This window comes from Salmo salar, chromosome ssa11 (assembly GCF_905237065.1).
Source record: "Salmo salar chromosome ssa11, Ssal_v3.1, whole genome shotgun sequence".
Lineage (NCBI taxonomy): Eukaryota > Metazoa > Chordata > Actinopteri > Salmoniformes > Salmonidae > Salmo > Salmo salar.
The window spans coordinates 13,334,072-13,345,000 of NC_059452.1; the positions used below are offsets into that span (position 1 = coordinate 13,334,072).

At 47.4% G+C, this 10,929-nt stretch overlaps 1 protein-coding gene across 1 annotated transcript in view; it reads right to left on the minus strand.

Annotated features, from left to right (window-relative positions):
• Window positions 1–441: 441 nt before the first annotated feature.
• LOC106562036 (teashirt homolog 3-like) overlaps window positions 442–10,929 on the minus strand; it is a 37,506-nt gene continuing 27,018 nt past the window's right edge. Inside the window, 2 exon segments of the mRNA XM_014126559.2 lie at window positions 442–3,266; window positions 3,268–5,342. Coding sequence (XP_013982034.1) covers window positions 1,941–3,266; window positions 3,268–5,342 — 3,401 coding nt within the window. The 3' untranslated portion in view covers window positions 442–1,940.

Here is a 10,929-nt window from a genome sequence, read left to right on the forward strand (position 1 = left end):
CTCAGTTCACATATTGTTGTGTTTGTGAATGGAGATGCCACACAGCTACGAGTTACCTGCTGTTCAGTATGTGGTTTCTATTTCCTGTTTCCTATGTAGCCCAACACAATCAAATGGAGACGATCGCAGAAAGGAACATGTATGACTGATACACACACTTGATGGACATGTGATACTGGTGCCAGCACTATAGTGCTTGGGTGGTGTCTGTCTCTGAGGCTCCCCATAGTGGCCCCTGATATGGCCCATAGGCTATTCCTGCTCCAGGCAGGGCTTTGTGGAAACACACAGGGTGATGGTGTGACAGCTTTCATCTTCTGCTGGGCCCTGCCACTCACTGTAAACTCGTCTGGAACTCATCACCGCCAGAAACAATTTTCAGTTTAATGTGCTCATTAGAAAACGCACAGCACCTACATAATCGTGAGCCACGACACACAGTGTTATTGCAAAAACGGTTTCCTTTTAATGCTGCAGTAGAAAAAAAGGTTATATGAAGTCATATAATGGGTGCTTCATTGTCAACAACAACAACAAAAAAACACGGCACAGAATGCATAACAGTGTCTGTGCTGTTTACATGCCAATATTTTACACCTAAGATTTCCTTACACTGGCAGCTGTCAGTTACTTCAGCAAATTAACTGCCAAAAATGTAGCAGAACTGTCAATCAGAGGTGAGGTAACTATGGTTACCTTTCATATCCCCAAAAGATAAAGCTGCAGTGCGGAATTGTGGGAGAGTAATTAGACAGAAAAAAAGAAAAGAAATACCAATCCAAAGGCATTCTACGATATGAAACAACAACCAAGAGTGCTTATAAATGAGAGGATACATGTGGAATTCTTCATTACTTCATAAAGTAACATCTTTTGTACAACCTTTTATCTTTTAATGTTCAAATACCGGCACATGTACTGTCTTGTACTAGAGGTTTAACCCTTTGAGCGCGGGGTGGAAATAAAAGATTTCTGGGTAATTTTGTTCCTCTTATTTTCATATCATTTGATTAAATAACATATTTATAAAACTATTGTGCAAAACAATTTCATTAATGTCTTCATATATTGTGCACCAGTAGATAGTCATACTCCTCTTAAATTAAAAATATACAAATTATGCATAATTTAGACAGGAATTAGTATATATGTTTTTATATACATTTTTTTTTTCTACACAGACCTGAATTCATAAAGGTCCCTGATTAAACAAAGTAAACGACTTCAGATTGAGATTTTGCATCACATACAATGCATCTTTAGAGACTGGATGTTGGACAGGGATATATAGTACTTTCATTGTGCAGCTTACCAACCACACAATAGCTTGGTCAATTCCAATCTAAAATAGTTTGTTTTGAGAAGGGTTTTGGATCATTCGGGTAGAAGTGATTGGCCGTACTCAGAGGGTTAAATTTCAGATGCTGACATCAGCACATAAAGATCACATTAACAAAAAGAGAGGGAAAGAGAGAGAAAAAAGAAAAGTGCACCAGATTTAGTTACCAAATGTTTAACTAAACTGTTTAATTTATGCATGCAGCTTATCGCATCTCACGGATGCCAAAATATAAAGAAATCAAATCCAATTTACACAACTTTCAAATACATACCACTTCATTTTAAAATATTGTTCAACCTTCATTTGTTTTATCAGTGACAACAGCACCTCTTTCTTCAACACTGCACATTTAGAAAATGACCGTCTTTTCAAAAAAGGAGAGCATAAACACACAAAAGCTTCTTGGGCCAGAGTGAGTCTCGCTTTAAAGAAAATCAGAAACCATGTCCCGAAACTAAACAGTAGTTCCGCGGCATCGTTGTGCAGTTTCATCACTTAATAGTTTTTAGTCCTTTTTTTTTAAAGAAATGTCTGTGAAAGGCTAAAGATGGACCAAGAGAGAACGGGAGAGAGAGTGCAGCATGTCCACAGCTTAGTGCTACTGTTTCTCTAGCTCACACACATACATAAGGTGGTCCTCTGGGGATTTCCCATGGGTCTTGCTCAGGTGGAGCTTGACCGCGTGCTTGCTTGCAAAAGTCCGGTTGCAGAGCTTGCACTGATACGAGGTGCTGCTACCGTCCTCGTCAGGGGAGGGAGACGGGGAGTGGGCGTGGGAGAGGGAGTGAGGGTTGGAGTGGGAGTGGGAGTGGTTGGAGAGCAGTTTTTCGGACAGGCTTTTGGTGTGACGTGAGATCTGGCTGACAAGCTGTTCTCCAGACAGTTTGGCCAGGTCTCTGAGTCTGAAGCCCAGGTGAGACTCCAAGTGGCTGACGTAGGTGGAGGGGGAACGAATCTGAGAAGCACAGTCGCTGCAGAAGAACACTGGGTGGCCTGAGTCCAGGTTTTTTAAGAACTTAGTCCCTCCGGTTCTCCTCAGCTGGTACTTGACGTTGGCCAGCCAGTGGCTGATGGTCGTCATGGAGAGGCCTGTGAAACGGGAGATGTGCATCCTCTCCTGGGGGCTCAGGTCTGACATCACGTACTTCCCATCGCCAGTCTGCCGGAGGCTGGCAGTAAACTGGGCCTGTAGGATGAGCAGGTGCTGGGGGTTCCAGTTGGACTGCCGGCCCTTGCGTTTCTGGGCTGGAGAGATCTCCTCTAGCTCCTCTTGAGTGGAACCCTCGATGTCAGACCTTTCCGACAGGCTGGTGGGCGTGGAGGACTTGGAAGCTTGACTCTCTGTGAGGTTTCTCAGCATGTCTGATATGTCAGACAGGGCGTTCTCACGCAGCGGGGAGTTGGACATGAATGAGGCCACAGCAGACGAGGCCTTGGCCATGGTGGCTGTGGAGGAGGGGGAGCCCGAGGAGGGTGTTGATGTGGATGACGACAGGGCAGCTGAACCCAGGGAGCTACTCTTTTCATTCTTGCCTTTGGTCAGGTCTATTGGCTGGTCGTTGTTGACGTGGTAGAAGTAGCGGTCCAAGTGCTCATTGTTTTTTTTGGTCTGAGCTGGGGTGGAAGCGGCGACCGCGGCCTTCTCTGCCAGGCTGTTGCTCATCTTGAAGAGCATGCTCATGGGGTCCAGGGACGGCAGAGCAGGCTTGGCTGCCTTACCCAGGTGGACGTTCATTACGGACTGAAGCGCACTTAGAGGATTGACAAAGGGCTGCTCTGGCGGGTGGTCTGTAATAATGGCTGTGCCGCCACACAAGGCAGAGATGGGGGATTTGACAGCAGACTCCATCCCATTCTCCAGCGACTCCTTCATATTGGCGTCACCGTTAGAGTCTTTGTGGCTGCCTCCTCTGATGCGCTCAGGGGGTTTTAGACCCTCTCCTCTCTTTGGGGGACTCCCCTCTGGCTGACTCCCCTGCCTCGCTGCTGCAGGGGGAGGGTGTGGCTTGTCTCATTGGGGACGCCCTTATACTGGGCTCCCGCATCTTCTCCTCAACCTTGGCTACTTTCTCAGTCACCTTCTTCACCAGCTCCTCCATGGCGTGGAAGTTGTTTTTGGGGAGAGGAGAGGTCTGACGGCTGGGCGGGGAGATCAGAGGTTGGTTTTTGGCATTTTGGAAAAGGGTCTCTCCTCCAGGGAACATGTACTTCAGGGCTGAGCTCTTCCCTGAGTTGGCCAGTGAGAGCTTCATGATGTTGGGCAGCTGGTATGCAGCATGGATGCTGGGGTAGCCCCCCCAGCTGGGAGCACCGTTCTGTGCTTTGTTGATGGCTGATGTCACTGTGTTCTCCAAGGACTTGAGGATGTCAAACCCTGCCTTAGGGCTCTCCTCCAAATCCTCCTCTGTTAAGTAAGAGTATTTGGAGGAGATATCGAATTTCTCCTCTGTCTCGTCATCTCCGGTCTTCTTGTCTTTGCTGCTGTTAGTGGTTTCCTTCATACATTCCTCTTCCTTCTCCTCCTTCTTAATCTCCACAGCCATGGCAGGGGAAATACCAGAGGGAGGAGGTATAGGTGGAGGAGGTGGGGAGAATGCTGTGGCTGCCAGTGGCACAGACTGGAATTTCTCCTCACCAGCAGAGATGATGGGGATGGGTGTTGGGGGAGACTCCATGATGGGCTTGACTTTCTTAATGGCAGAGTTTGTGACCTTGATGAAGTGACCGGTCACCATCATGTGTGCTGTTAGCTCCTGAAGTGTATCGTGGGAGCTGCCACATTCCATGCATTTCAGGATCTGAGACTTCCTGGACTCGAACTGCCATGCATAACTGGCTCCATTCTGGTGTCCGTAACGGTTGTTTGGGGTGATGTAGGGGTTGGATGCCTTCTGGAGGGGGTCATAAGGGTCATTTAGGGAGGGTTTGGGGGTGCCACCATTGGAGTCTGGGGAGCTGGGGAGGTCGAGCTCGATGGGGGCTCTCTTCCGGGCGGAGGAGATGATCTTGGCTGCCACAGGAGTCACTGGCTCCTTCAGAGGCACTTTCTGGTAGTGTTTTGTCTTAATCATGTGGACACTGAGGTCCTGCAGAGACTCAAAGGAATGTCCACAGTACATACACTTCAGGACCTTCTGAGCATCTTCTTTCCCTTCCATCTCCAGGAGGGATCGTTTACGTGGCTTGGACCAACGCTTGGTGCCCTCGCTGTCTGTCTCGTGGTTGTCATCGCGGTAGTGGCCTGTCTCATTCATGTGTACGGTCAGCCCCACCAGCGTGTCGTAGGCAGCACTGCAGTCCTTGCAGCGGAACTTACTGGCACCTGTGAAGATGGAGCCGTAGAGCTTTGTGCTCTGACGGTAGAGCTGCACGGTGCTGAATAGGTTGTTTTGCTCCGCTGCTTGGTGGTTGAGCCGGTTCTGGTTCTGAGAGACCTGCTGGAGGGTCTTGGCCACGGCGGACTGGTGCCAGTCGTAACCATTGCCATTGCTGCCACAACTGCTGCTACTGCTACTGCTGCTGCTGCTGTGGCTGCGTGGTGGTTTCTCCACCGCTGGCGGCTGGGTGAGGTTGAGGTTCAGAGACGACCAGTAAGAGTTGGTCAGGAAGCTGGTGTAGATGGCCTTCATCTGCTCCAGGCTGTCTGGCCCGGTGGTGGCGCCGTCCTCCGTGGCTATAGCTGTGCTGGTGGCCATCATGACAGAGGAAGATGGCGACAAGGGCGTTAGTGGCACCTTCGCGACCTCCTCCTCATTTTTGAGAGAGGCACTCTCAAAGTCTGACATGCGGTCACTGGACTCACTCAGGTGAGACTCATTGTCCAACTCATGGCCGGAGAAATCGGCCACGGGGGAGTCGTGGAAACCAGGCCGGTCATTGATAAGGAAGTCCTTGTCTTGGCACATGTACTTGACCGCAGGCTCCTCCTCCCCGGCAGAGTCCTCCCCCTCCAGGTCCTCATCGAGCAGGGCAGCCTCCTTCTCATCCTCAGGGGCATACGCTGAGGAAACAGAGAGAGAAACAGAGAGAGGATTGTTATTGCCACAGTACACCATGTCTAATGATGAAGATCTCCAATTTGGCATTCTTGCGATGTCTTGCATATCAGACAGCTGATAGAAATACAAGAATGCTCTTCCCATATCAGAAAAACAAAGCAATCACAGACGAGACTACTTCATATCATAAACTGTTGCTGTAATTCCATTTCAACTTCCCCGTTGCATTTACATTGCTTTCCAAATGGAATAAAGTTCCAGCCTCCCTCCCTCCCTCCCTCGCTCCCTCCCACCCCTTGTTCTTTACCGCAGAGAATGAGAAAGACGGCGAGAGAAGAGGGAGAGGAAATGGATCTTCAAACACAACTTGCCACCTTATTCTTCTCAAGGGGCAACAGCTTGAAATTAAAACTAAATTTGAAATTAATGAAGCACATTCTGGAGGTGGCATTCGTTTCTGAAGTAATAAATTACTTGTATCAACCTCCGAGACAGCAGTTCCTGTCTGTCAATTAATATGTCTTACGCTTCTTCTTCAGCCTCTAATGCATTTCTTAACAGACACACTCACCATTTAAGCATGCATTTTTCACTCATTACACGGCACAGGCTCGCCTACTTGTAAATAAAAATGAATTGTATGTACGTTTCCAAAGGCAAATCTCTCAGAACAAAACACATTTACTTCAATTACAAAAGATGAGAAAGTTGAGTTATTATTTACAGTTTGCTTTCAATTTATATTCAAATCCCTCCTGTTTAAAACAATAAAAACGTGGCTTGCAGTGAGATGGAAACGTACAAATAAAAAAGCACTTTCTATCATTGTGCAGACACATACGCATATGTATTATTTCGTGATGGAGGCTGTCTGAAAATAGTGGGCCGGGAAGACAAGCAGAGATTACAGACGGGACTTAGGGATAATTCCGTACACTCCTAACCGTTCCTGATTCCTAGCTGTTCATCATTCGTTGTCCAGGTGTGTAAACTAAGGGCAAGAATGACACTGACCATGGTGTGCCGGTGCACACATTAACAACTGCTAAAGGTCACTTGAATATGAATGATCTCAACAGTCAGAACATTATCTATAAGAAACCTATAAATCCGCTTCAAAATGGGACACTAACACTATAGCAAAAAAACAATCACTTAAAAGAATGGAAAGTATTTACTAAACGGTATATGAGCTTTGTGGGGAAAGCCACAGCCTCTTCATAAAGGTACAGTTATATCTGGTGACATTGGGTAGCTTCCTCCAGAACCTGCCAGCCATGTCACACAACACGCTCCACTAGTGTTACTGCTGACTTCTATCTCGGAGCGGTACTGAAGGTGTGAGCACTGCATCAGCCCAGACACAGGGTAAAATCTCTGTCATTGTCAGGGGGCTCATTTTGTTGCCTTTGGCAGTGTGATGCCGTGGGATAAACAGATGCACTGAAACACGCAGCAGCTCCCAGCCGTTGCGCTGCAGTAAAAACGCTGTGCCTCCAGGCAGTCTTCCGTAGCCTTTCAACTGAACAAGCAGGCTGCTTAATGTTCAATCTCACACATCAACATGCAGCAAGTTGGAATCGGTTACCTCATGTGTGCTAGTGTATAGGATGTATACAACATAATACATTGTTAAACAACTACTGAACCAGAAGGAAATGTATTCTTACAGCCAATTATTTTGGTATGATTTCTACTCAAAATGTTACAACATTTCTGAAGAATGTCTACGACTTGTCACATAAGTCTTAGGAATTACACTATTATTGTATTTAAAAAATACAAATATATTTATCCAGGCAAGTCAGTTAAGAACAAATTCTTATTTACATTGACAGCCTACCCCGGCCAAACCCTAACGACGCTGGGCCAATTGCGCACCGCCCTATGGGACTCTCAAACACAGCCGGTTGTAATACAGTCTGGAATTGAACCAGCGTCTGTAGTGACACCTCTAGCAATGAGACGTAGTGCCTTAGACCGCTGCGCCACTCGGGAGCCCCAGAGTAGACAATAGAAACTTTTACATTTAGATGCACAATGGACATCTGCCATTTTGTGAACAGATGCAGCAATGCTCAGAAAAGCAAAATTGGAATACTGAGCAGCAAAATATGGGATATCTTAATATGTAATCCAATACTACACACAACTCAACAGGCAACCCTGATCAGGCAATGCGCACGCACGCACGCACGCACACACACACACACACACACACACACACACACACACACTGCCATCTGTTCTGAATCAGCCAAAACGACAGCTGTTTAAGAGAAGAATGCCTTTGCTCAGGAAGCAGTCAGAACAGTACACACATCGAGGCCAAACACCCATGTGAAATCTCCTTCCTCAAAAATACAACCCAGACTTAAAGCTGTTAAATGTAATTAAAACACACGCAGAGAAAGGAAGGCATGGGGGGAGGGTCATTTTAACACCAAAGCCAATAAATCTGCAGTGCGACCTTTGCTACCGCACTAAATATAAATGCATAGTTCCCCCGAAAACACCATTACAACACTGATTTTAATGTCATCAAAATGTGCAACTGAAAACCCAGCGAGAGGCCAAAATATTATACCTCTCTCTGTGCCAATGCCAAGTCATTTTTCTACTGAACCTCCTACCTCCCTCTCAAGTGTGAACAAACCAGCCAAAACACTAACCTTGACCTGAATATGACAGAACAAAAACCAACATTGCGTGTGTGCGCGCGCGTGCGTGTGCCTACGAAGACAATGAAAGAGATACTGAAAGAGAGGCGATTGTGTGAATGATTCCTTTATTTACATGTGTCTATGTGTGTCTTGCATTAAAGGCATATGGAGATGGAATGTGAGGCAACACATTCAGCACAAAACTACGACTTAAACCTCAGCTTTTAGCCTAAGGCATAGAGAGTAGAGAGAGCGAGAGAGAGAGAGAAAGACCGGAATAGATGTGGAGGTAGGAGGGAAGACAGGCAGAGAGGAAGGCGGGAGGTCTTGGAAAGACCTCAAACCTGAGGCCACACAGGGAGCATCTCACAGGCCTCTGGACCGGCGCCAGGCCACAGGGCCCCTAAAGTGACCGTGGATGTGTGTTCCAATATTGAGTTTTCAGCCCTGGTGCAGGCATGGCCAAACGCTCTCCGCCACGCAGGTGCTCTTTTAATTAGAAAACGGGATGGGTGGAAAGAAGGAAGAAAAAAAAAGGGAGAGCGAGTGAAAATAACCTCTGAATTAATTGGCAGCGGAGAGGAAGAGAGTTTGATCTCATTTGCGGTGGGATATTAAGAGAGAAGACCCATTGAGAATGGGTCTTTGAAATGGGGGAGAGATGTGTTCTTTCGGGATTGGGACCACAGAACCCAGAGCGATTAGTTTACTTCTCAAAATAACACATTTATCTGTATCAAAGGACTCCATATACAAACAATCCAGCTCTGAGCCCCCAATGTATTTCCATTATATGTCATGTCCATCTGATATCGTGCCAATTAATGCACTGTATATCATTTGGGGATATTTAAGGGGAAAACTAAACCTGAGGAATCCAAGTCTTCCCTCTTCTAATTCTTTCCTACCATTTGATACATTCAGCCAGCTGCTGTGATATCTCAGTAGCAAATCATTCTGAAAAAGCTCTTTCCATAAAAGGTCAATTCTGCTTGACATTATTGTATACAAGTCAATACAAACACTAAGGGTTCATTTTAGTCAAGAAGTATGCTGCTAGGATACAGATCATCATCGTTACATAATCACTCCGCAGGCAAATCATCCACACAGGCACTCTATTACAGCATGTTTACAGTACTGTTTAGGAGCGAAACTGTGGAATGTATGACACACACTATGCGTGCGCGCGTGTGTGTGTGTGTCTGTGGTGTGTGTGTGTGTGTCTGTGGTGTGTGTGTGTGTCTGCCTTTAGCAGTTGCACAGTTTAGGTTTGAACGGCAGTTTCAGACAGACCACGGGATGAATTTTATCAGATGAGAGACTTTATTAGCAGTCTTTTTCCGTGGGCTGGGTCATGGGAGCATTTCTTCAAGGAAAAAGCAGGAAGGAATCATCGCGGTAGCCAATCAAATATCCCCCGAGTTCATTTACTTGGCCTGGTTAGAACGGAGAAGAGGAGCAAAAACCCGCAGGTCCCATGAATACCTTTTCTGTGTCGAGGTGAAGGTGGAAAGGGAAAGAAGAGCTAGATGTTTGGTAATGAAAGACGCTAAATATAGCACCAAACCCCATGTTCATAATGGGAGGTAGCTAGCTCCAATACAGCAGTAGGCCTATCTGCTAAATGATATCATTAGAAGGAGAATGGTTAGTAGCCTTAAGCTGACACTGCCAGTGTGGTAGTGGAGAATATGAGATGGCACCATACCCTGTCTCTGTCCCTCCCCTCTCCTCCCCTCTGATGAGATCCTATACCTCTCTTTCTTCACCCCCTCGCCTTTCGCCGCTGCCATGATCCGCGTTAATGAAGTTAATTGAATCTGAGATCAATAATGCTTAATTATTGTGATTTGACATGCACAGACAAATTGGTTGGGCGGCTGTGTGTGTTCCAATCTAGTGTGTGTGTGTGTGTGTGTGTGTGTGTGTGTGTGTGTGTGTGTGTGTGTGTGTGTGTGTGTGTGTGTGTGTGTGTGTGTGTGTGTGTGTGGCAGGAAGGTGGGTAAGGGGCAATTGCTGGCCGGAGCGAGGGATTGAAGCGAGGGAGAATGGAGGCGAGGGATCGCCGAGGCGCGCCATCGATCGTAGAGAGACGCCCCATCGACCCAGACGCCTGACGAATGGAGCCAGCTCTCCAAGGCTACAAGTAAACGCTGCCTCCAAAAAGGAAAGGCTACTTTAACCAGCCTCCCTACCCCGCCCAGCCGTCTCTGTACAGCCCAAGACCACCAGGCCCCATTGAGATGGATTCAAATAGCAATGTAGCAGAGAGAGAGAGAGAGAGAGAGAGAGAGAGAGAGAGAGAGAGAGAGAGAGAGAGAGAGAGAGAGAGAGAGAGAGAGAGAGAGAGAGAGAGAGAGAGAGAGAGAGAATCTGTGACATGAGGATACGTATCAAAGCACCTGAAGATGACCTAGGGACTACATATTGCATATACATTGAGCTGGCGGGGCTGGCCAGTGCCTGGCTGTGTGATGATGAGGCGAGGTAAGCGTATATCTGAGTGAGGGTGGATTAGTGGAGATAGAACAGGTTAGGTAAGGGCGGAGGGAGCACGGTGGAACTGTGAGATTATGCATGAACACCGGCGCGAGCGCGGCTAATCGGCTGCTCATGCCACTCAGCCGGAGAGCGGCTGACAGTGTATTTACACACAGTGCCTCGCCGTGCCGCCGGCTCCAGGTGCCTTCCTACATGCCTGGGCCATCCCTTCGCCAGGGTGCTTCCCCGGCCCATCCCCACGCCTTGACAATCCACAGCGCCGAGCGCAGAGTGCTACTGACGCGTTCTCAACTCGACAAATAGGAGACCCCCCCCCACTTCCCCAAACCCTTCCTATCTATGCACTCAGAGTCGGGAGACGGGATGAGAGGGTGGGGGTGTAGAAATAAAATAAGGCTTCTCCATCTAGAAATGAAAGAAA